Consider the following 26,966-nt stretch of genomic DNA (forward strand, 5'->3'; position numbering starts at 1 on the left):
GTCTTTCCTGAGCCATTCTTTCACAGTCAGCCTCACTTTCCTGCTGTGCCCGAGATGGGTGTGGAAATAAAAACATTGTATTCTGCCATACATTTGTCTCTGTCTTGTCTTTGGTAACGATGAACTTTCTCTTCAAACTTGCTGAGAGAAGTATGTCATCTTCTTCAGTGATGCGGCCACCACTGATAAACTGCCCAGACTCCAAGAAATAATAAGTTCCTATGATGGCAATAACCATCATTAAACTCAATGAGTTATTTTAAAAGGCACCAACATTAGCAAGCTTTTGTTTTTTAAAGAAGGCTTTCAACAGGATAGGAAAATAAAAAGAGGTAACGTGAGGGCTGGAGAGAGGGCTCAGTGGTTAAAAACACCAGCTGCTCTTCCAGAGGACCTGGGTTCAATTCCCAGTATCCACATGGCAGCTCACAACTGTCTATAATTCCTCTTTCAGGGGATCTGACACCCTTGCACAGACATACATATAGGCAAAACACCAATGTACATAAAATACAAATAAATAATTTTGAAAGGTAACAGGGATGAAAACTCAAAATCATATTATCCAGACTAAACAGGTTATATTCAAGAATGTGTATCTCCAAACATGTACATATATGCAAACAATAACAATTAGCAAAAAGAGAAACCATGAACTTGAAGGAGAGTGTTGAACGGTATATAGAAGGGTTTGGAGGGAGGAAAGGAAAAAGAGAAGTCTATTATAATCTCAAAAACTAGAAAAAATACATAAAATCGTATACATGTGTATAAAATTGTCAAAAAATAAAAGCAGGTCAAAAGGAAAACAAACAAAAATGAGAAGGTGAGCAGATGTTGAACTATTATGGAATCTGAAGGCTTCTTTCATCATTTATTTAACCGAATAAAAACTCCCTGATCGCGTGACATATGGGAGACTCTATGAAATCTTACTGTTATGAAAATGAATCAGGTTACTGTTTCCATTACATTTTAAAGAAATAATTAGGTGTTTCTTAATATATCAGGGAAATGTTACTACAATGAACATCCCTGCCATGTAACATGTGTTATAGAACTCAATGACACTGAAATGCAAAGTTAATCAGTTTCCCAAAGTCATTGAAATAGTTCCCAACAAAGACAGAACAAAGCTCAGATTGTCCTTGTTCCCCAAGTATCAGGGCTTCTGTGACAGGGTGCTGCCATTTCTTCTTCTTTTATCAGTTTTTCTCTGTTTTCCTAAGCTCCACCCACCAGTATGTTCCCATTCTCCAAAATCTTGTTTTCCAAGGGTGTATTACTACTTGCCAATGTTTCTATGTTGGGAGTTTGGTGGAATTTCTAGAGACTAAGTCTTAATTGGAGGAAATATAATAGCACTGAAGGTGTCACTTTGTAGCATTTACATGGTCCTTGGTCTCCTTTCTACTGCTTCCTGCCCACACTTAGGTGAGTACCCTCTGCTGTATGCTCCCATCACCATTATGTTCTGCCTCACGTGACCCAGAATGAATGTAACCCCAAACTGTTGAACTCTGAAATCATGAGCAAATATAAACTATCCCTCAAATTATCTTAGATATTGATACAAATAATGAAAAGCTGATGATCACACTACTAGAGTAGCCATGGTCTCTGGCAATAATCTACCCCTAAACTCAGTCCACCAAATCAGCCCAGATTTATACTAAATTAACTAAAGATAAAATTATAAATGGTGACTGTATATATGTATTTAAGATCTAGGTTCTAAAGGTGGTGGTTATCTGTGCTTTGATTCCATCCTGAGAATGGATCTCACACACGCACACACACACACACACACACACGCACACACACACACACACACACATACATATACCTCAGTTTTGAAGGCTACTGAGTCCAAGAGCAAGGCAGCAGAAGGTCTTGAGAGAGCTAGTGTCCTGATTTTTTTGATGTGTCTTCATACCTTGTTTAACTGTACCATCTTATCCTGGGTTAATCAAATATCAAAGGAATACAAGCATGCTGTCCACAGGAGACTCAGGAATAGACAGTGAACAGGAAGATGCTTATTCCATTACTCCTGGTCTAACCCTTTTTAATTCTTGCTGATATTTCATTAGATAATCTCTGAGTTCAAATGCAATATTATTATTTCCCCTAAGACGAAGCTAAAGAAACTTCTTGATTGTGAAATCACCTGTACAATCACAAATAACCTCAGTGTTGTTTCCTCAGGTGTCACTAAACTACCTTTGTGTTGTGTCGAGAGGAATGAGACTTGCTGAGGAGAAATAGGGGGGATGCATATGATCGTATTTCATTGTATACATTTATAAAATTCTCAGTAAAACAGTGGAGGTAAATCCTTACTGTGTGTTACCTATCTCTGGGGCAGATAATAATCAGGAAACTATCATGTCAGATTTTCTCATAAAAAATAACACGGTAAGTTTTTGATGGAGAAATTCAGATTCAGGGTTGTTTTGCAATCATCAGGGGGAAAAAAACAATTAGCTGAATAGAAAATGTTTAAGGATAGCTAATTTTAAGGAAATAAACTTCTATCTTTCCTCATCATTTATGATGAAAAAATGAAAGAGAATTTGGTAAGTCTGAATATATCTGGCCTGGTGAAAAAATAGAAGCTTCAGGATCTGCTGTGGGAGAACAAGGGAATGTGCAGTCATACTGGAGTCAGAAAAAAATAAAAGTAAACAGAAGACCTGACCCGCGTCTTACGAAGGTGGTACTCTGTGTTGGTTTGTTTCCCAGTCGCAGAACAGTGAGAGGATTTCATAGCCAATGCTGTTTGCTAGGAGCCTAGGTCTCAGATAAAGCTCAGTCTTATGGACAGGGAATCTGAAGAATTCATTCTAAGTCCTGATTTTGCCACTTACTTCAGGAAGAACTATAGGCTCCTCAGCACATAAAGGAGGGAGAAGTCAGAAGGGTATTGACAATGTAGTTTATACAGCAATGTTCTGAGGGCCTGCGGAGATGGCAAGGAGACTGCCAAGGCAGGGCTGCTCAAGGAGGCAGGTTTAAAGTCACAATCGGGGGAGGAGGAAGACAACAGAGAAAAGCCATGTCACAAAGAGGGGAGGGAAGAGGTCGGCAGGTACATCTGATGACTGGAGAAGGTTTTAGTATTACGCAGGAAGCACCAAGGTCCCTGCCTTGGTCCTTTTCCTCTCCACCTTCATCAGAGTCAGATCCTGGGGACTCCCACATATCTTGATAGATCCGATCTTGAGGAAATAGTTGGAAGATTTTGGTAAGACCTTTCCTTTTCCTCCTACCACCGGTGTTTCTCCTTCAACCACAGCGGTCAAGGGCCCAGGGCTCCAAGTTGGGACACTTGACAGTGTGACCACTTAGTCTGCTCCGGTGAAGTTGTAGCTCACCATGAAGATTGTTTTCATCCTCACTCTCTTGGGTGCAGTAGGTGAGTTTGAAGTCTAGTTTCTGCTGAGGGTGAAATCCAGAGAAGTAAACCAGTGGTTGCAAGGTGGAGTAACCACCCGTAGCTTATGAGACAGAGTGAGAAACAGGGGCTCATTTTAAAGGTAGTATTAGCTGCCAAAGGAAATCAAAGAAAAGACTCTTATTTCACATATTTTCCTACTCATATACGCTCTGGGTCCCTCTGATGTCTGGAAGCATTTTGAGTATCCTGCCTGTGAAGGCTTTACAGAAACATGCAGACTAGGAATTCCTCAGTAGACAGTTGATTCCCTGGACACAGTCTCCATTCCTTTTCCCATATGAGATGTTAGGAAATTCAGGTCTAAGTAGGAAGGTAGGCTAATCAGAAAGTAAGTCTATAAATTTTGAGTTTCCATGCTCTTTTTCACTACCAAAGTCAAAAAGGATTTAATTTATACCCCAATTATTGGCAAAAATTGATAGTAAGAACTATTATTTAAAGTATTCGTTGATTTTGTTCATTTTTCTAATACACAGTACTGTCAGAATTTTTTATCAGCATCAGATGAGCCCATGTGTTAGTATTAGATAGCTTTGACATAATTCCATCTTGACTAAAACAATTATTAGTTTCCTAACACAGATAGCTTGTATGACACATTATTTTGTGTGAATTTTTTAAATACCAAAACTAAAGGCCTGGGTATCTTTGAAAACTACCCTAACTAAATCTTGCTTATTAAACCTTTTGTTTCTGTTCCTTCCCTAATCCCTAATTCTCCAGAAGCTGTATTGGGAGAAGATTGGGACTCGGATGAACCAGTTAATTTTAACATTCCTTACATGGTCTATCTGCAATCCAAGCCAGAGCCTTGTGTGGGGACTCTCATTGACCGTGAGTGGGTGCTCACGGCTGCTCATTGTTCCTTACCGTAAGTGTCTCCTTAGTCATGGGAGCTGAGAGGGACTTGCACTACGGAAGCTGGTCTAGGAAGCAACCTGCCATGCTTTTCATGGATTAGATGATCCAAGAAGATTGGCTCTCCTTCCATTTTCACACACTTCAGTACAGAAATTTATAAGAAGCCTTAGAAGACTTATTTCAAATATTCATCTATAAACATTCACAAATAATTTACTATATTAATATAACCATTAAGTGAACAAACTAGAAATATGTTTCCTTCATGGAGCTTACATTCTGACCTAAGAAGTAATCCAAAGCAGAGAAGTGACCAAAAGTAAATAAAACAGGACAGCAAGGTATGGAGTTTGAGAATAATGTATAAGGTGTATAAGGTGGGCAGGTTAGGTTAGGCCTCTCTGAAGATAGGAGGCCTGCAGGAAAAACACAAGTCAGCTAAGTGAATAAAGCCTAGAAATGTTTCAGGGCGTGAGAACAACATTCAGTAGTCTCTGCTGTAACAAAGATGTGAGGGTTGTAGTACTGTGAGGAAGTAGGGTTGACTGAGTATATGTGGTAAGAGAGGTAGTCACAGGAGGAAGCTGAAGGCAGAGATCACATCCTGCAGGTAAACAAGAGAAAGCAAGAAACCTCAGTATAAAATAAAGCATCTCTTGAAAATCCATTTTTCAATCATCTTATTGCAACAAAATCATAGGTAAAAACCTCACACAGCTAGGTTAATCGAGTCACTCAAGCAAATACTGCCCAGCCCCAAATTCCACATGTCTCAGTGAGCTTCTAAACATTTGGAATGGCCATGCTGAAGCCACGGAGCTTCACTTAGTGCTTTATTATCAATTACATTTTTATGCACTTACTCACAAGAAAAAAAGTCATGACAGAATTAGAAGAAAAACTAGCTTTATGTCCTTTTTCACAATGTATGTCCTGTTTCATACTTCCTCACCACCCACTACTCCTCCTCCTCATTTTTTCTAAATGTTATTCTATAACCAGGTGAATATTGGTTTAAATACATACATGTATACAATGCAAGCTAGGATCCCCATATGAGGAAGAACATTTTTTCTTTCTGAGAATCTCAGTATTTTTGTTGGATATCAAGAATCCATTTGAGGGGATGGAGAGACAGTTCAGCAGTTAACAGCACTTGCTGCTCTTGCAAGAGGACCTGGTTTGATTCCCAGCACCCATATCACTCACATCACCACAGAACTCACAACCACCTGTAACTCAAAGTTCCAACAGGATTTGATGTCCTTCTCTGGCCTCCACAAACACTTTCACATATGTAGTACATATACACGCATGCAGGCAAAGCACTCATACACATAAAATAAAAGAAATACTTTATATTTTTAAGAAAAAAAAGGATGTATTGATGAGGGAGTCTGACCCAGAGCTTCAGCTCTATTTCAAACTTAGCCACCTGGTTGTTTAAGACAAATTTGACTCAACAGTGATTGAAGGCTTGCTCTCTGCATTAGGAAGGATACACAGGAAACAAAAACAGTTCACATGATGCGGGAGCAGACTTTCTATTAGTACTGTGAACTACTTTTGGAAGGGACTACCTCTTTTGGTATGTTGCATGACTAGCCTCCTTGTGACAGGGGCATCTGAATTTGCCTAGAGAATATAACAGGAAATGATGACTTGTTATCTCTACAAAACTACTCATGGAAATTTGAGAATCTGGGATCAATGTACATGACACAAAAATAATCATCTAGTCCTGAGAAAAGTACTGGATAAGCTAAGAATGTCAGATGTCGTAGGTACAAGTTCAAAACCTGCCTAAGCAAATATGGAGTATACAAAGAGCTCTGGAACCTGTCAAATGTGACTTCTCTCCTGGCTTCTATTTCAAATTATTCAAATCTTAATTAGAATAGGAGCTATTAAGTATGCTGTAGATATTGGATCCCATGTTGGTCATTCCATGTGCATGCTGATGACATCATAATCCTGTAAACTATTATTTTATACACAGTGTTAGTTTCACTTCAATTATGCAGCTGAAAAGCAAAATTAAATTGATTGGATAAGGTGACTTCTGACATTGTGTGATGGTTTTCTCTTCATCTTTCTGCCTTTTCATTTTCCCCAAGAGCTAAAATCCGACTGGGAGTTTACCAACCCAACATCAAAAATGAGAGGGAACAGATATATAGTTACTCACTGACTGTAGTCCATCCTAATTTTGATGCAAATTTCCGGAAAAATGACCTGATGCTGATAAAACTCTCTTACCCTGCTGCTATAAACATGCATGTGGGAACTATAGCCATAGCTATGGAACCCATGATATTTAATGAAAGCTGCTTTATACCAACATGGACCTGGAATAGCTACAAAAACTGTGAGTGTTTGATTGTTTTCTTCATCTTGGGGAGGTTGGGGCTGGGAAAAGAGGTGGTTGAATATACTTGATAGAAAGAGGAAATATAAAGTTCTTTATCCTGTAGTGATTACCGTCAAGACTTGTACTTCCAATAGGTGACAGATAAACTCATGAGACGGATGCAGGACAGCTACAATGACAGCAAAAAATAGAGTGGACAGTAATTGTTCTGTCTCTAAAATATTTGAGAACTGGGGATAGCAAATCGAATACAAATGAATTAGAAAGAACTGGGAGTCCTCATTGATAAAGAGGGTATTGAAGGTGGAGGGTGGGCTTCTCAGAATTGCTGAAAACCTACCATGTACTTCTTAGAAGAGAGGTTAGAAAAAGCAAAGCAAATCTTTTGTGGTAGGTGAAGGAATGAAAGATGCTTTAAACTCTACCACAGAACCCAGGCTGTTTCCAGGAACATAAGGACACATTCTTTCCGTGGGACCCTGGATGACAAAGGAAAGGTTGAAGGAGGAGTCTACCCTCTTGCCAGTGCTGGTTCCTTACAGAGAATAATTTTCTTCATAATTTGTGTCACAACAAAAGCTCCTCACTTGTGGATATAGAGTTGGGTGGTTCATAGATTAATTGATTATTACAACATGCTTGTAGTTACATCTGTAGGCTGGCACACCTCACTGGAAAATAATCACAGCACATAGTATAAGCACGTATCCCTCTGCCTTATGGGCCCAACTTGGCACAACTAGAGTGAACTTCTGTCTGCCAGAGCTTCTCTTCAAACACGGCCTTCTCATCCTTGGGTGCTGTACAGTGATTGTTTGCATGTTATGTTTGTTTCAGGATTTTCTCAAAGTTGCTTAGTCAGGTTGAAACCCAGCTTCTGGTGGCCACACCATGAAAACAAATGAGCACTCTCCAAATAAATATGATTTTTCACAACAAATAAACCATAGAAACTTTGATTTTCTCAGTATTTTGAAACTTTGTACTTTAGTTTAGAAACAAACTAACTAGGAATCTAAGTGTCTAAGCTTTCTGAAAAACACAAACAAATAGTACATTTCATGTAGGTTTTGTCATTGACTTCTTAAGCTTTATTTGAAGTAATTCCATCATACCTTATGAAACTAATTTATTAGTTTCACACATGATGGAGAAATCCATATCTTTACTACATGAAGGTTTTATTGTGTCAGTTCTGTATATTAAAATAACCACCACAGACTATCTCTAAAAGACCTTCCTACAAAGGACCCGATCTCGATAAGGAAATCTTTATTCCAAGTAACTTACTTTCATATAGCTTAAGTGAATTTTCCCTGAAAATAAAAACACACAAAACTGAACATAACTTGTTTCTCTCTTTCTTCTGACTTAACATGTTTTGATCTAATCTACAGAACACTGTCTTACTAGATATGTGTCAGCTCTGTAGGCACCACAGTGCTTAGCTTGACAAATTGTTTTTTTTTTTCTTTCTTATTACTCTTTACTAGATATTAAAATACTTAGTCCCTTGTTTAAAGTACCCAGACTTTTGTAGTATAGTAGCAATTTCTATGATGGAAAAGAACAATATGACCTCTCAGGGGGAAATGTGTATGTGCATTTCTATATAGACACGCATACATGAAAATAACTATCTATAAATGATCAAATTTATAGCCAAGAACCCCATAATGGTGTTTCAAACAGAGGAGAAACATGTAATAACAATCCCATAAAATTCAATTTACAGCTTAAAAGTTCCTAACAATGGTATTCTGCCAAACCTTTCTATGTTCACATATGTTTAGATACACAAGTAGTTACCATTTTGTGTGACAATACCGACTGCAGTCACATGCTAAGCAGGTGTATAGCCTAAGAGGGAAAGACTATAAAATATAGCTGAAATAGATAGTGGGCTCTACAACTTAAATTTGTGTAAGTACATATTGTTTAGTAAGGTAATTGTTAAGTGTAAGTACAAATTGATATAGTTCTCAGAATACATCAATCATTAAGAGAAACATGACTGGACTTGGGGGCTGGCAAGATGGCTTTTCAGGTAAAGGCACTTGCCACCAAAACTGATGGCCTATATTCAATCCCTGTAACCTACATGTTGGAACCAAAGAACTGAATCCCACAAGTTGTCTTTTGATCTTCACAGGCTCACATGGCATAAGCACACACTTATACACACATACACACACTCACAATGATGGAAGGAAGGAAGGAAGGAAGGAAGGAAGGAAGGAAGGAAGGAAGGAAGGAAGGAAGGAAAAGAAAGCTTAAAACATTAATTTTATATAGATTTGTAGTATGTGATAAAATGTAAAGATGATGAAACAGATGTCCAACAAAAGGTTGTAGAAGGAATTTGGGGGGCCAAGGGTTTTGTTTCTTTTTCTTTGTGGACATTCATTTTCTCCATATAATTGATTAAAAATTTTTGGATTATGCACAGTAGATAGAACTATATATCTAGTAATGGATAGATGAGGAACTTTGGGATCTATTTCTCCAAAATGGAGATTCTGCATAAGAAACTCTCTAAGGTTTGGAGTGTCTATAGCTACCTGCATTGGATATTCCCAGAGATTAATTGATTCATAAACTAAGGGCTAGTCACAAGGTCACTCCTCAGAAGAACAACTCTGGGTTTCATCTGTTTGTTGTTTTTTTTTTTTTTCCCCACAGTTACTGATCCTGACATCCTGACATGGACAAATCAGTATTCTCTTTCCCAAAGTGACTGCTGGAACATTCTCCTAAAAGAGAAACAAGAAACAAGGATGAACATCATGTGCATAGGACACTCGTTTAATGTTATGACTTCAATTAAGGTATCTTTATCCATGCAAGAGGACAGTACAGGATCTGTTGTTAGAGGGGAGAAGCAGGGTTGGAAAATCAAACATCATATACCAAAAAGACTTTCCACAGACTGAAAAAGGGAGAAAGCTGAAGTCCTTCTCCCTGACTGTTCATTATGTGATATACTTCATTCCCCTCCTCATCTTAGAGTGGGAGAAATCTAGGGTTGGCCGTTTGTCCTTTCTCCTACTTGAACTCAAGTTAGATAAAACTTGAACTGCAAAGAGAGAGAGAGAGAGAGAGTAGACCAGATAGAAGCAATAGTTGTCACCTCTCCCATTGAAGGAATTCATTCCCCTAGATGATTTTGCTGCTGATACATGTCATGTCTTAGGATTTACTCTTGATCCATGACAACAATGTGACACTGACATCTAGTTATCTCTTTCTGTCAGGAAGTCTCAGCTGCTCCAGCCATCTGCAGTGGAAGGCTTCATGGAATATTGTCCTGGGGGAAAGCAGGCATAACCAAGGGAAGTGAGGGCTTCTTCACTGAAATTCATCCTTACGCAAGATGGATCTTGAAAATGATGCATTCCCACTGAGAAGCCGTACCACTCAGTGTAAAATAATGCAGTCTCTACAATGAATTAACTCTCTTCAAAATTCAAGAGAAAACACCCAATAAAATCACACCAGAAATTTTTGACTCCTGCTTTTTTCATAATGTAAACTTTTAGAGTAATGAGAAATTTAGTAACATTTGTTCATTTATACAAAAATGATCAATCACCAGTTTCTTAGAAGATTCTGAGTGTACTAAGGGAAACGTGTGACTATGAAGTGACAGATGCTAGGGGAACCTACTGTCGTCGGATTTTTTGTTTTTGTTTTTGCTAAATGACCATGTTGTCAAACTGCATTCTAAATATTTGTGTTATACCAATAAATTTGCACAGCTCTCAATTTTGGTCATAGAAATTCCATTTTTCTTTGTCCTAAATGAGACACCTCTCTCTCTCTCTCTCTCTCTCTCTCTCTCTCTCTCTCTCTCTCTCTCTCTCTCTCTCTCTCTCACACACACACACACACACACACACACACACACACACACAACTTGAAAAAAATCAAGTCAGTTAAAAGTAACTGTCCTACAATGATGATGATCTCATCATCGGATAATGAAAACATGGTGCATACACAACAGAATTCTTGTCAGCTGTGAAGAAAAACAAGATGACAGATGTAGTCGTTTGAATAGGAATGGCTCACATGGGCTCATAGACTTAAATGCTTGGCCACCAGGGAGTGGTGCGATCAGAAGGTGTGGCCTTGTAGGAGTAGGTGCAGATTTGTTAGAGGAAGTGTGTCACTGGTAGTGGGCTTTGAAGTTTCAAATGCTAAAGCTAGGCCCAGTGTGTATCTCTCCTCTTGATTCCTGCCAAATCAGATAGAAAACTCTCAGCTACCTCTCCAGCACCATGTCTGCCTGAATGTTGCCATACTTCCCACCATGACAATAATGGACTAAACCTCTGAAACAGTAAGCCAGTCTCAATTAAACATTTTCCTTTATAAGAGTTTCTGTGGTCATGGTGTCTTTTCACATAGAATGCTGGCTAAAACAATGGAATTTATAGGTAAATGGATGGAATGGAAAATATACTGAGTTGTGTAACTCAAATCCAGAAAGACAAATGTTGCATATTCTCTCTTATTTGCGACTCCTAACTCCAAATCTTTAGATTTGAGTATATAACCTGGAGTAAACATGAAAGGTATAGAGGAAACAAGGAGATCTAAAGAGGGGATTGTAGGAGACAGGTGATATGAAGGGAGAAGCTGGGAAATGGGGAACATGTAACTGAGGGAGGGGGAGAGGATAATACAGGAGAGGGAGGGAGAAAAGCTAAATAATATTAAGAATGCTTAATAAAAACCTAAGGAAAATTATTTTATAAGCTCATTTAAAGTACATTTGTGTGTGTATGTGTGTGTGTGTGTGTGTGTGTGTGTGTGTGTGTGTGTGTGTAACAAGACCCTCAGTGGTCTATATATACCAATTTATTAAAGGATTATATGGGGAAAACAGATTCACTGATACAGGATAAGGTAAATCCATTTGCAGATTGGTCCTTGGAGGACCAATCACATGCTGCTTCATGCCGCCTGGTCCTGTCTTCGTCACCCAAGAGAGGGCGACCCCTTTCTCTTCCCTTTTAAGTGGTCACATAGGCAGCTAAGGAGCACTGCCTCTTTCAGGCCAGATAGCCCAAGGTCATGGGTAGAACAAATTCCCACTACAGGTGGGGATTAAAGACTCTTCAAATAATATAAACTATTGCCATCACCTCCCAAAACTGAAGGGAAGGTCCTATTACCAAAAACATTACACACTCCTGACACAGGACTTGGAGGAATCAAGCCAGAACTAACCTATAAGCTTCTTCACTGAGGACTAGCTCTTATAGTATCACAAGAAATGATGAGGGCTGCCATCATTTCTCAGGTAATATTATATCCTTCTGAGGTCTTTGATGTAGTTGAAGACTAGATAGTTATAATTTTCTTAGTTATGATAAAATATAAGTTAGATATGAAGTCTTAGACTCACAAATGTAGGATAAATAGGATATCTTCTTTAATTCTGCCAAATACAAATATACAGGATATTATGGCTATAATTCTTGCTTCATAGTTCTTTTGTTATATGTAATTTTGCTGTGTGGAAGTTAAAACCTTCCTTTAAAAAGGTGGCGGGGGGGGGAAGTGCTGAGGGATGTTCTCTATGCTGTGAATGTATTGTTATGATTGATTGATAGATAAATTTCTATTTGACCAGGAGCCAGGCAGGAAGTATAGACGGGACTAGCAGAGAGAAGAACTGGGGAAATAGGAAGGTGGAGTGAGGGAGACTGCCAGCCGCCACAAGGAGAAGCATGATGTAAGATACTGGTAAGCCACAAGCTATGTGGCAAGGTATAGATTTACAGAAATGAGTTAATTTAAGATATAAGAACAGATAGCAAGCAGCCTGCCATGGCCATATAGTTTATAAGTAATATAAGTCTCTGTGTGTTTACTTGGGGGACATGAGTGGAATAGATTTGTCCTGATTGTGGGCCAGGCAGGACCAGGAAAGCTTCAGCACAGCAATCAACAGTCCTACCTAGCTGTAAAGTTTAGAAACCACTACAATGACAGACCCACTAAGATATTCCCAATGGTGAAATAGTGGCATTTCTATCTTGGGAATAACCAGCAGCTGTCATGTTTAGGCCATCATGTTGGTGAGACTATAGTGAGATTCTAACATTCCTAGGAGACACAATCTTTGGCTCTTACAATCTTTCTTCCCCATCTGCCTCAATGCTCCCTGAGTCTGAGGTGTGGGAATTGTATTGTAGAAGTATCCATTGGGACTGGACTCCATATCAATACATTTTGTTTCATTATGGTTTTCTGTAATGAAAATATCCATTCAAGTAATATACAAACTGAGCAGGTTGCATCTGTGTATTTAGAAGGAGAGACAGAGGGAGGGAGGGAGGGAAGGAGGGAGGGAGGGAGAGAAAGAAACAGAGAATAGACAGATATATGGATGACAGATTAGATAGATAGAGAGATAGAGAGATAGATAGATAGATAGATAGATAGATAGATAGATAAAACAATTAGTTAACAAAAGGTCACAAATGTGAAAGTAAACAAGTAGAGGAATATGGGAGGGCTTGAAGAGAGGAAAGGCAATGGGAGGAATGATGTTATTATATCATAATATCAAAACATAAAAGGAGTTTTTTTTTAATTTCCAAAAGCTATTAAAATAACTTTCTTTTTTAAAAAGATTTATTTATTCATTATGTATACAGAAGAGGATGCTAGATCTCATTACAGATGGTTGTGAGCCACCATGTGGTTGCTGGGAATTGAACTCAGGACCTCTGGAAGAACAGTCAGTGCTCTTAACCTCTGAGCCATCTCTCCGGCCCATATAAATATAACTTTCAATGCTCACTCTCACCAAACATCCTCTGATTTGCTAGTAGGAGGTAGTATCATTTAGGAAAGACTGACACCACAAACTTAGAACCATATCTACATTTTTCAACCCTTTCACTCACCATCCTTTCTATTGTACTGGAGGAAGGGTCCTGTTATCTACAGATGGTATTTCAACGTATGATGTGGATTCTCCCTGACATCCCCATTGACTTCACTGTTTATTTTTCTATATCTTCTTTACTGACTTGAATTTATGTATGTCTTATTCTTATTGAGACGTAATATTGAACATGTTTGTGGAGTACTATAATTGAATACTCATATACAATCAGTAATGATTAAATTGGGATAATTTCAACCTCCCCAAACACTATATTCTCCATATATCAGAAAATATTGAACTCTTCTAGTTTGATTTCCTATACCATAACTTACTGTGAGCTATAGTTCCTTCCTCTGTGCCGCAGAGCAGAACTGTATCACCTGTGTCATTGTGTTTTGGTGTCTGTTCTCTCTCCTCTAAGCTGCTTCTGCTATCACACAAGCTGGATAAACTTTATCCATTTAAAATACGAACACCAAGCACATGCTTCCTAAATCTGTTTTCTTATCACAGAAATTCTGAATTCGTTCCGTGGTGTCTGATCCTCATCTCTAATATTAGTCCTTTTCTGTCGTTCTTCTCATAATTCTTCTAAGCCCTGGTTCATCTTTCCAGAGATCGCTCCCCCTTTCCCCATTTTTCTTACTGCTCTCGTCATTTTCCCTGTGAAGTAGAGCCCTTCCTCCAAGAGACACTGTTTCTTGAATCTCTGCCTCACTTTACCCCCCACAGTTTGATATCCCACATGGTGGTAAATCTTAATACATGTCTCCCTTTGGACCGTGACCTGGGAGATCAAAAGCTTCATCTCTCTTACCACTAAGTAACAAAAATCTAACAAAGCATCAGCACTTGGTATATATTTGTATTATTTTCTATTGCTGTATACAAATCTTTAACACAGACTTAATGCCTTCTGCTGTTTGAACATTGCTACAAGTTCTTAGACTGTACTGCTTAGAGAGGTGGGCAATAGCTGGACTTCTTTACCATAGCTTCTTTGCTATAGTGTTCACAACATTGGACTTCATCAAACAAGCGTGGAAACTCTCCCGTAGGTGTTAGCAAAACTTACAGATCATATAATGTCATTACACATTAACACCATCATGTGGACATATCCTACACAGAGTATATAATCTGCCCTTACGCATTAACACCATCATGTGGATATACTCCACACAGAGTATATAATCTGTCCTTACGCATTAACATCATTGTGTGGCTGTACTCCATCTCTTCTGGGGTACTCTATCAGAAGCCAGTCAAAAGCATTGCTCATGTTCAAGGGAAGAGGACCACAGAGAGCAGGGACATGGAACTTAGAATCTATATGCTACAAGAGTCAATAGATTTTTGTCAAGTATTTAAGTGTCTTAGCTCCTCTTCTCCTAGATGATGGATACTGACACAGCTCTTAAAGCATATTCTAAAGACTTGTACAAGAAAGGCTTCACTGCCTTATCTCTAGATATTCCTTAACAATCTCCTTCCAGTACTTGGTTATAGTTTCACAAACATACTATATTGTTTCAGAAACTCACATCTTTGCAGCATAGGATGCATGAGTGTGTGTGTGTGAGTGTGTGTGTTATGCATGCAAGTGAGTGTGTGGGTGTATGCATGCATATGCATGCATTTGAAGACTAGAATAGGACAATGGATGTCCTCTAGCAAGGCCTCACTTTATATTGTGGAGATCTGCAGACTTAGGCAAGTGTTTAGTTATATATATATATATATATATATCAATCATACCAGTGTCATACAAAAAGGAATTCACTGTCATAAAAATTCCTTGTATTATACCTCTCCACACAAGCCTCCCTCCAAACCTTTTCCAGTTCATCGTATAAGGGAATCATACAGAATATACTGTTTTCAGAATCATGTCTTTCACTTAGAGATGTATACTTTCTCTATTATTTTTGTGGTTTGCTTGCTTTGTTTCTAAAATCATTGAACTAAATATTTCTACACATGGATATACCACACTTTGTTTATCCATTTACCTGTTGATGGACAACTTGGCTGCTTCTGAGGTTTAGCAATTATGGATATTCATATGCATCTATCACTGTGTAAATATTTTATATTTACTAGTCTAAAACAGGAAGTGTGATTGTTTGCACATATAGTAATATGATATTTAGCTTCTGAGTGAACTTCTGAACTCCCTGAACTCCAGCATCACCTTATGTTATCTCTGTGTAACCAGAGTTAAATGAGATTACAGAGGGAGGAGGAAAATCTATACATTTCTTGAAGATTTTTATATTTAATCACATGTATACCTGTGTGTCTCTGTGTGAATTTGTATATGAGTGCAGAGACTAGAAGTCAGGTCCCTGGAACTGAAGTGATTGTGAACCACCTGACATATGCCCTGGGAAATGAACTCAAGTCCTTTACAAGAGCAGTAAGTTAGCATAACTGCTAAGCTATCTCTCCAGCCTCAGAGCTAGTGTTCTTTCTTAAAATGTTATTTTATTTAAATCTTTCACATATTTTGATCATATTCTTTCTCTTCCTCCCAGGTCCTCCCCATCTTTGTACCCACCAAACTTCATATTCTCTCTCTCTCTCTCTCTCTCTCTCTCTCTCTCTCTCTCTCTCTCTCTCTCTCTCTCTCTCATCTCTCTCTAGCAAAAGCTAAAATCCAATAAAACAGACAGGCAAAAAGAAGGAAGGAAGGAAGGAAGGAAGGAAGGAAGGGAGGGAGGGAGGAAGGAAGGAAGGAAGGAAGGAAGACCAAATCCAAATGAAACAACCCCCCAAAAATAAATCATGGAGTCCATTTTGTGATTTTTGTGTGGCCAGTACTCCTGGGCATAGGGCTTGCTCTGGAGTGTGGTTAAGAAACCTTCCGCATTCCAGTGGGAAAAAGAGATTTTTCCTTTCCCAGCAGGTATCAGTTGAAAACAACTTCTTGGTTAGGGGTGGGACTTTGTGTTTACTTCTTTGAGTGCTGGTATTTTGTCTAGTTTGAACTTGTATAAATCTTATGCATGCTGTCAGTCTCTGTGAGCCTATATTGTATTGGCCCTACTGTGTCTGGAAGACACTGCTCTTTTGGAGTCATCAACCACCTCTTGCTCTTATGTTTCCACATCCTCTTCAATATAGTTCCCTGAGCCTTGGGGATAAAGGGTTTGATAAAGACATCCCATATAGGACTGAGTACTCCAAAGTTTCTCACTCTCTTAACATTTACAGTTGTGGGTTTCTGTCTTAATAACTATCTACTACAAGAATAAGCTTCTTTGGTGAGGGTTAAGTGATGCGCTGGTCTATGTGCATAGTAATATGCCATCAGAAGTCATTTAATTACTATGTACATTAGCATAATAATAGTGGTAGGTTTTCCCTTAAGGTCCAGCACCTGTTTAGTCTCAGGTTCTTAGCTACTTTAGCAGTGTCAGGTATGGGTTCCATCTCATGGAGTGGGCCTTAAACCCCATCAAAAAGTGATTGGTTACTCCCATAACATCTTTACCACTACTGCACCAGTAAGTCTTACAATCAGGGCTCTGTTGTAGGGCACAGGATTTGCAGTTCAGTGATATCAGTGATGACTTTCCTCCTCCAGTTGAATGCTAGTCAGTACTGGTCAAGCTTCTATTTGTGCATCAGCTCAATTGCCCCATTTTGATTACATAAATAAGTAGTATTTTCAGCAATAAGTCCTTGGCATTAGGATGTAGAAAGTAACCAATAGGCTTGGTAATAGCTTGTGATGTCTGAAGGAGTCAATGGGACCCTTTGGGCCAATGACTCAACACAATGTAAACTATTCCTGACACAGAAGCATTTACTTGGTGGCATAAAATGTCTAGTTGGGACATTATCTCCTCCATTATATAGTGATTCCATTTAAACTAATTTAATATATGTATATGTTTTAGTATGTTTCTATTGATTTTGCCAAAGGCCTTCAGTTGTTAGTTGTCCTTGCTCATATTCCCTTCATTACCCTGTCCTTCCATCCCAAATTTCCTTCCTGTTCTAGTTTCCTCTTCATCTCTTTATAGCACTATATTCTATATCTCCTTTCTTGGGAATACCACCCCTAGTCCCTTACTAGATACTAACCTCCATGGTTATTTAGATTAAAACACACATATAGAAAACTTAAAAGCTAATATCTGAATATAAGAGAAAACATGAAATATTTGCCTTTTGGGGTATACGTTATCTCACTCAGAATGATTTTTTTTCTAGATCCATCCATTTACTGACTAAGTTCATGATTCATTCTCATAAGAGTGGAATAATGTTCCATTGTACAAATGTGCCACATTTTCACTATCCATTTGTTATTTGATGGATGTTCATACTGCTTCAAACTTCTGGCTATTACAAACTGAGCAGCAATGAACATGGATAAGCAAGTATCTTTGTAGTAGGATGTAAAGTCCTTTGGGTGCATGCCCAAGAGAGATATAGCTAGATCTTGAGGCAGATTAATTCTCAGCTTCCTGAGGAGCCTCCACACTGATTTCCACAGTGGCTGTACCAGTTTGCACTCCCAGCAGAAATAAATAAGTGTTCCTCTCCCACATCAGCCTCACTAGCATGTGTTATCATTTATTTTATTATCTTGACTGTGCTGACTAGGATAAGATGAAATCTCAAAGTAGTGTCAGTTTACATTTCCCTCACAGCTAAGGATGTTGCACATTCTAAAATTGTTTCTCAGTCATTTCTGTTCCACGCTTTTGGAACTCTTTAAGTATTAGATTCTTATAAGAAAAGGGATAGGTTATTTCCTCTCCCTTGCTATGCATATACACATAGGGGAAAAACCAAGTGAAATCTCCATCTCTCAGCCATGATGGAGAGCCAGCATCACCAAATTTGTCAGTAATTGGAGAACTGAGCTCCAACCTCCAGATCTATGAGAAAATTAATGTTTGTTGCTCAAGCTACCCAGCCTGTGGTAATTTATTTTTACAATCCAAGGAAACCAAAACATTCAGCAAGGTCACCACCTTCTCAGATCTTTGACCCACTTCCCAGTCAGGTTGCTTATTATTGAACTTTAATATTTCCTTACATTTATTTGGATACAGATCTTTTTTAAAATTATAATTGTGTTTTAATTTTACACATCAGCCATGGGTTCCCCCTGTCCTCCCCCCTCCCGCCCCCAACTTCCCTATATCCACTCCCCTCCATTCCCATCTACTCCAGGCCAAGACTCCCCTGGGGATTCATTTAAACCTGGTGGATTCAGTACAGGCAGGACATACCCCTCCTTCCAGGCTGAGCAAAGTGTCCCTGTGTAAGCCCAAGGTTCCAAACAGCCAGCTCATGCACTAAGGACAGGTCCTGGTCCCACTGCCTGGATGCCTCCCAAACAGTTCAAGCTATTCAATTGTCTCACTTATCCAGAGTGCCTGATCAGCTGGGGGCTCCACAACCTTTGGTTCATAATTCATGTGCTTCCATTCTTTTGGCTTTTTGTCCCTGTGCTTTTTCCAATCTTGGTCTCAACAATTCATGCTCTTACAGTCCCTCCTCTTTCTCGACAATTGGACTCTGTAGCTCCACCTGGGGCCTGGCTGAGGATCTCTGCATCCACTTCCATCAGTTATTGGATGAGAGTTCCAGGTCGACTGTTAGGGTGTTTGGCCATCTGATCACCAGACTAGGTCAGATCAGGCTTTCTCTCAACCATTGCCAGCAGTCTACAGAGGATGTATCATTGTGGATTTCTGGGGACCTCTCGAGCACTCTGCCTATTCCTGTTCTCATGTGGTCTTCATTTATCATGGTCTATTATTCCTTGTTCCCCCTTTCTATTCTTGATCCAGCTGGGATCTCCTGCTCCCCTAAGCTTTCTTTCCCTCAAACCTTGCCCTTCATTACTCCCACTGTCGTCCAGGTTGTTCCTGTAGATCTCATCCATTTCTCTGACACTGGGTGATTCCTGTGTCTTTCCTAGGGTCCCGTTTTCTAGGTAGCCTCCCTGGAGTTGTGTAGCAGTCTAGTCATCTTTGGATACATATCTTTTAGCACATGTGTTTTACAAATATTATTACCTAGGCTGTACCATACACCAGTTCCTCCTAGCTCTGAATACTTTTGGTAATACCCATTTGCTTCACTACCTATCACTTTGTCCTATCACTTGGGAGCTCCTTGAAGGTAGAAATGGAAACTTTAAAATTATGTAGTTCCAACAAATACATTTTCCAGTTCTGGTGAGGTCTATGTAGTTTAAAATGAAGGCTGGTTGTTTAAAATATGTAAATTAAGAGTATCATGATAACTGAAGTACTTCAAAGAGGCATTGAGTGTCCAGCAGAGGGGTTAGTGTCAGTACCATAGTGCAGATAAACAGCAGTGTCATACAAATGGGACAGCATCACAGAGACAGGAGGGGTCTGTATCATGCACACAGCTCAGAGAGCTGTCTGACTGCAAGAGTCAAAGATCAGGGGGCTGTGGAGACACTGTGAACATCTCTCTTGAATTAAGTATCTTCTTCCAAGGAGGACAAAACTCAGATCTAGACAGCGGGAGGGACCAAACTGTTAAGTTGTCCTTTCCCTCTGACACCACCCTGTACTCTGACAGGGATATCCAATCTTGCCATGGAAATAATTCATTGATTTTTTTTTTCCTCACCTAGATCTCTCTCTTGGTTTACCACTTGTATTTTATCCCCTTCTCTCTTCTTTAGCTTCACAGAGGCACTTAGCTAAACTCCATCTCCTAAACAGGCTTTCAACATCATGATGAAGTTTGTCTTCCTCGGCATTCTTTCAACCCTGCTTGGTGAGTATCTGCACATCTGTCTTTACCTGCTAAAGAGGAGTCCTGGGGAGGGCGTGGAAGATAGGAAAATGATGGCGGCATCTTTTCAGACTAACTCTCGGTGCTGCTCTATCCCTACCCAGTTTAGGTACCCCCTCTGACGACACCTGCCTTCTGCACTTCAAGTTGGTTGCTTATGTACTTTGGGGGAAGCATGGGCATTGACACACCTGCATGAGATCCATTCCACATTAGTTGTTTCTGGACCTGTCTGGCACATGGTAGATATCATGGTACAAAAAAGAAAGTGAAGACCCAGATTAAGAAAGGAATCCAACTAAGGAGTACAGCAGCAGACTTAAAGTTGACCGTCTCCTGGCATGGTTCAGTTTCACACCCCATGTTCACTGTGTTAGGAAAATGTTGTTTGATCTGCCTTCTAAATATATCCTAAGTCAATCACATCTCACTACATGCATTGTTCATGATGGTTCAAACCAACATCTCTTGGCTGAAGCATCCATTTTTTCACCTAACAGACCCCTCCGTTTCTACATGCTCTGTTTCAAAGGTTTCTGTAAGAGTGTTGTCATAACTGCCTTATTTAAATCTTGAAGTGGTCCCACCTTCATTTAGAATACAAGTCTTCATGATTCCAGTATTGCATAGAACCCGCTACACCTTCTATGTTACACTCTACCAACAACAACAACCTTCGCTCACACTGTGTCAACCACATTGGCTTCTGTGCTATTCCTTAAACAGGACCTAGACCTCTTGTTCTGACTGCAGCTGTTCCTCTGTCTGGAATCTCTGGCCCCATGTATCTGATGATCTAACCACTCTGTGTCCATGGCATTGTTCTTTGCTTGTTAGGTCAACCCTGACCTTTGATTGTTTCATGAAACTTTACTTCATAGGCTGACCCTCCCCCAACTCCACATGACTAGTACTGATTTTTCATCTTTCATTGGCCTAACTTTATCCCTGAGGCTTTAATCACCATCTAGCATGCCATTTTATTTATTTACTTATGTTTTGTGTCTATTGTTTTTTATATGTGTTGACCAATTCAGATGTTTGAGAGCAGGGCTATCTGTTTTATTCACAGGCTAGCTCAAGCTTCTAAGCAGAGCCTGGCATACAGGAGTGCTTGACACTGGTGTTAATTCTGCCCTGATTGTCCTCAGAATCTGCCAGCATTAGTCTTGTCCTTGTTGTGGTACTGGCATTGTTCATGGTGCAGTAGTTGGAAGAGATGGTTGACTTGTAAAAGTCCTTGTATTAGTTACTATTCTCGCTACTATGAGTAAAGAACTGACAAGAAGCAACAAAGGGGAAAAGGCTCATCTGACATACATGCTGAGGGGACACTCTATTACGGTAGGGAAGGCTTGGTGGCAGGAGCCACTTGTGAGTCGATAGCAGAAACAAGAGGCTGCTTGCTCACATCTAGGCAGATCAGAGACTGGACAGTATGTGGGATAGGTTATCAACCTCAGAACTTGCTCCCTAGAGATCTACTTCCCCAAATAGAGCCACCAGCTGGCATTTGGGCATTCAAACACGTGAGCCTGTAAGGGGCATTTAACAACCAAATGTTAACACTCTAAAATTGGTAAAGTGGTTTAGTACTTAGCTAGATAACAGCTTTCACTAAATTTTATAAAATGAGAGAGCTTGTAAGTTTTGCAAGGAATTTCTTTATTATTGTGTGTATAAGATGAGGAGACCCGTGTGCTACAGTAAATTTGTGAGAGTCAGTGGACTACTTTGTGGGGAGGGTGCTCTCCGTCCATCTTTGCGTGTTTTCTGTGGGAATCAAACTCAGGCTGTCAGTCTTGCTCAGCAAGTGTTCTACCCACTGAGCTTTCTTACAGGCCTAAAAGAATCCACATTTCAAATTGAGGAATATTTATTTACATCTAAAAGAATAAACACTTTTAATTTTTAAAGTAGGTGTTTCTATCACTTGTCATTTTCTTCTGAACAAAATAAATCACTTTAAGAATTTGATTCACCATTTAAAAGTGCTGAAGAGGAGGGTGCAATAGTTTGAATCTAGTGAAATAAATTTACCTTGTTTTTTTCCTTGTTATTCTTGTTTTGGACTTTTTTTTTCGGGGGTTTTCTTAGTGATTAATGAAAAAAATCCTATTCCTCCCTTTCCAGGTACTTTTGCCTATAATCCAGACCACATAGCTGGTCCCACTCCCCCATACTTGGTCTACCTGAAGTCTGATTACTTGCCATGCACTGGAGTCCTGATCCATCCTCATTGGGTGATCACAGCTGCACACTGCAATTTACCGTGAGTGATAAGAACCTCAGACCATTTTGCTCTATGAGTTCTCAAGTTAGATATAGACCCAGAACATGCATATGACTCTCAATAAATGAGATCTTCAGGGACTGTTCTTTAGGCAAGGTTAATTAAGGTCCATATGATTGCAGAAACATTGACAAAGTACTTTTATGACACCCCTATCATTCTAGGAAGCTTCGGGTGATTCTTGGGGTGACAAACCCGGGAGATAACACTGAAGAGCATGTGGAAGTGACCAGCTCTGAGAAAATAATCCATCATCCATACTTCTCAATCTCTTCTATTTCGTATGACCTCATGTTAATCAAACTGAAAAGAAGAATTAGACCCAGTAACTACATAAAAATGGTCGAACTGCCTCAACACGTCATCCCTCTGAATACTATGTGTTCTGTCTCCACCTGGGCCTACAATCTATGTGACACCAGTGAGTTCAAAGCATTACATGATGACTTCTGACTTAGCTGGCATTCTGTCAGGACTGGACTCTCCACTTTCATAAGATTTTCTTCAAGTTTCTACAGTCACTGTTTCTTTCCTTTTCATCCACCTCCTTGAAGACTTTCGAGCCTTTTCTCTGCTTACATTCCTATCTTCTTTACTTATAAATATAAAAGAAATAGTTTCAATGAGAATATATTTAGATGTCTGGGCCTAAGTTGATGTGTAATAGAACTTCATTTTGTCTCACAGCTTCAATCTTCTTCGCTCTAAAATGGAACACAACACTACATCAAATTTTCAAACCATTTTAAGCAAAGAATTACCTCAAATCCTTGAAATCTGAAAATGCATAAGACATCAAATATAAAATAAATCCATAATATTGTGGCAAGTCAGACAGAGCATTACTAGGTAGGACTGAGACAAATATCTGAAGACTAGGGAAAAGGAGAATGGGAAGAAGCTGATCAAGTGATATATAGCTTGGTGTTTGAATGCACAGTAGAGTAGCAATAATAAATCATAATATGTTGTGTACTTCCAAACACAAAAATTCCTAGAAGAATAAACTTTGAATATTCTTATCACCACTAGAAAAGAATAATCTGGGTTACACTCACTAGGTATAAAAAAGAAAAGTGACTTCCCCACAAAAAACATGTACCTTATTTTGGTATAACTCACGAAGTAAACATTTCTGAAATAACTCTCAAAAGAAATATGGGGCTGTGAAATTTTTGTTATACCAGAAAGCAAAACAAAGGAGCTCAATGTTTACTTTGAAAATTAGTGTCATATTTTCAAATAAAGAGAAGTAAACACATATTCAAATTAAGAAAAGTGAAATGTCAAAATACAAAACTTTTGCCCAAGAATCCCTAAGAAGAACAGCAATAAGTAGATGATACTATAGTCTCCTTATTCTCATTCCATGACAGATTAGAAGCACTTTTTTTTTGTTATTTTGGGTTTTTGTTTGTTGATTTTGTTTTGTTTTGTTTTGTTTGTTTGTTTGTTTTGCATCCTAAGGGAAGTTTCCCTCCCTCCTCTCTTACCAGTCCCTCCCCCAACTCCCCCTCTATTTCCTCTCTCCCATTTACCCCTCCTCCATAGAAACCCTTTCTTACAGGTATGCATCATTGGCAATGCTTGTGAGACTTTGATGTAAAAGAAACAGCTTGAATTAGGAACCAGAAGAGATGGTATTAAATCCTACTATACCACTTAGTCTGGTTGCTTTTCCTTTCCTTTTACTAGTGTCTTGGGTGATATTGTTATTATTTTATTATTATTATCATCATTATTCCATTATTTAGTTATTTTTACCACCTGCAAATAAAAAATTTGACTCCTTATTTCTAAATTCCCTCAAGCTTTAAAACTTGTATAATAAAAGATACTCTCCAAATGTTTAAATTTCCAGACAAATTTTAAAGCAATTTGCTTCATTTTGTTGCAGGAATGTCTCACATATACAAACCACCCTTCTAAGGAGATGGACATTTGCATTATGACAAGTTGTTAATTTCATGATCTCCTGTATACTTTGTGTCTAAACTTCTTTGTTCTCATTTCTCAGAGTTTGAACTCTTTTCCTAATAATAGAACAAATGTTGCAAATAGAGGAAAGCAAAAGGAAGCTTTAGTGCTTAGAAGAACTCATGACATGTATGATTTCTCTCTTTCCTCTAGCCAAGGACCCTGACTCACTTCAGACTGTGAACATCTCTGTAATCTCTAAGGCTGAATGTCGTTCTGCCTATAAAGCCTATGAAATCAAAGAAAACATGATCTGTGTGGGCATTGTTCCAGGACGAAGGCTACCCTGCAAGGTAATGGATTCTCAAAGACTTGCTTTCCTCATTTAACTCCTTGTCTTCTGCCAGAAAGATGACCTGGTTTTCTCTTTCCTGGTAGGAAGTGTCAGCTGCCCCAGCAGTCTGCAATGGTGTGCTTTATGGAATCCTGTCTTATGCAGACGGCTGTGTTCTGAGAGCTGATGTTGGCATCTATGCTAGCATCTTTCACTACATGCCCTGGATTGAAGAAACCATGAACAGTAACTGAGCTCCCACAACAGGAAGAATTCGGAACCACGAGAAAAACTTGTGCTCACATCCAACCTCACAATTAAAACAAGTAGGCTCCTTGGAGTGTGATAGGCATGCCAGGTACTTCTGTACACTCACTGGTTAAGGAATCATTCACACACAGCCCTTTCTCTCTCTCCATCACTGAAAATGGGAAACTCAAGACTTATAATTTCTTAATCCATCTGATAATAGAATTATTGAAAGGGGGCCAATTCACAATCATTTGAGGATATGAAACTCTCTACTACTAGCACTAAATTAGGCATATTTTCAGAGAGTTGAACACATCACTTGGGAAAAGGTTGTCTGACAGTGAATGAGCTGATAGAGGAATTAATTGAGAATTTAAAGATGGGGCTGTGGAAGGCACAGCATTAAGTCCCATATCCACACAATTATTTTTTTATTTAGTTTATTTATTATTTTACATCCTGACTTCAGCTCCCCCTCCTCCATCCCCTCCCAATCTCTCCCTCCACGTCTTACCCCCCCCCCAATTCACCTCTCCTCCATATCTTCTTGGAAAGGGTCAGGTCTCTCAAGGGCATCAGCAAAGCACCTCCCCCTGTATTCAAGATGGACAAGGCAATCCAGCATGAGGAATGGGTTCGCAAGAGCCAGCCAAAGCACCAGAGACAGCCCCTGCTCCCACTGCTGGGACACTCACAAGTAGACCAAGCTACACAACTGTCACGTATATGTAGCAGGCTTAGGTTGGCCTATGTAGTCTCCCTGGTTGTTGGTTCAGACTTTGTGATTTCTGTGAGACAAGATTATTGGTGAAATTAGGCTACCTACTACACAAGATAGCTATTTCTGTATGTTTTCCTGTGATGTCACTGACCTCGCTGACTCCTACAATCCATCCTCACTCTCTCAGAAGGACTACCCCTGAGTTCAACCCAATGATCACAGGACTCTTAATACCAGACATGGATAAAGCTTAGTCACTCATCTGGAAAGTCTACTTGTGATATAAGAAGTTAAAGTTCAAAGTTCACTGGAGCTTCTAACAAAAAACCAGGGGAGCAGAACTAACTTTCCTGGTGTAAATCTGCCTCTTTATGTAGTTAATGTTTTGAGGTGAATATTCAGAGTAATGGGTGATATGTATGACATCATCCTCATGCATCCATGTCATTGTATGTTATTCTCATGCATTGACTGCGTTAGCTGCCTCAGGAGCTCTGCTTTATTCTGGTTGTCATTCAAGCACTCTTCTTATTTCTCCTCTTTTCAGCTCACTTCCAGCTTCAGTCATGGCCACAGAGCTTTAATTGACAGGTTTGCATGGGGAGTTTTCTTTGGCCAGATGACCAAAGGTTTAAAAAGCAGAAGCAAAGACAATCTGTAGCCACTACAAGTAGACCATTGGAGCCTTTCAGTACAGAAAGTTCTGAGGCAAATCTTGTCCTCTCAGGGGTTCTAAAACCTACAAACTGTCTAAGCCTCACCTAAGAGTTCCTGGAACCCAAACCGTGTGTGAATTGCCAAGTGCAAGTATGAGAGCTTCATCATCACATGTTTTAAGAAGTGAATTTTTAGTTATGGGAGAAACAAGTAGAATTGAGCTCATGGCAACTCACTGTCCAAAAACGTTTTTTCAGCTTAAGCAACTATGAAAACTTCAGCAGGGCACACTGCTGCAGAGGTGTCTGAATTGCAAGGGTATGGGTGTCATCTGCTTTCTTACCATAAGTTCTAAGACTTCCTTTATTGGAGATAAATTTAGTGAGAGAGGA

The 26,966-nt window shown here is 39.3% G+C and overlaps 2 protein-coding genes and 1 gene segment (V, D, J or C); 2 read left to right on the top strand and 1 right to left on the bottom strand.

Moving 5' to 3' along the window:
- LOC118579709 overlaps positions 1 to 26,966 on the bottom strand; it is a 506,004-nt gene that overhangs the window by 472,193 nt on the left and 6,845 nt on the right.
- Positions 120 to 10,096, top strand: LOC118579440 (serine protease 58-like). The gene is made up of 5 exons (XM_036180729.1): positions 120 to 150; positions 4,139 to 4,331; positions 6,439 to 6,689; positions 9,375 to 9,520; positions 9,947 to 10,096. The coding sequence occupies exons 1-5, from the start codon at positions 120 to 122 to the stop codon at positions 10,094 to 10,096; spliced, it is 771 nt and encodes a 256-aa protein (XP_036036622.1).
- Positions 20,343 to 25,198, top strand: Prss58 (serine protease 58). The gene is made up of 5 exons (XM_036181286.1): positions 20,343 to 20,382; positions 22,534 to 22,672; positions 22,858 to 23,114; positions 24,824 to 24,963; positions 25,049 to 25,198. Exons 1-5 carry the CDS (start codon positions 20,343 to 20,345, stop codon positions 25,196 to 25,198), a joined length of 726 nt encoding a protein of 241 aa, XP_036037179.1.

The sequence above is a fragment of the Onychomys torridus genome, chromosome 3 (assembly GCF_903995425.1).
Source record: "Onychomys torridus chromosome 3, mOncTor1.1, whole genome shotgun sequence".
Lineage (NCBI taxonomy): Eukaryota > Metazoa > Chordata > Mammalia > Rodentia > Cricetidae > Onychomys > Onychomys torridus.

Coding starts and splice junctions, on each gene's coding strand:
- LOC118579440 (XM_036180729.1), top strand. CDS start 120: ATGAACTTTCTCTTCAAACTTGCTGAGAGAA. Junction 4,332..6,438: donor GCTGCTCATTGTTCCTTACC/GTAAGTGTCTCC, acceptor ATTTTCCCCAAG/AGCTAAAATCCGACTGGGAG. Junction 9,521..9,946: donor ATGTTATGACTTCAATTAAG/GTATCTTTATCC, acceptor TCTTTCTGTCAG/GAAGTCTCAGCTGCTCCAGC.
- Prss58 (XM_036181286.1), top strand. CDS start 20,343: ATGAAGTTTGTCTTCCTCGGCATTCTTTCAACCCTGCTTG. Junction 20,383..22,533: donor CATTCTTTCAACCCTGCTTG/GTGAGTATCTGC, acceptor CTCCCTTTCCAG/GTACTTTTGCCTATAATCCA. Junction 24,964..25,048: donor GACGAAGGCTACCCTGCAAG/GTAATGGATTCT, acceptor CTTTCCTGGTAG/GAAGTGTCAGCTGCCCCAGC.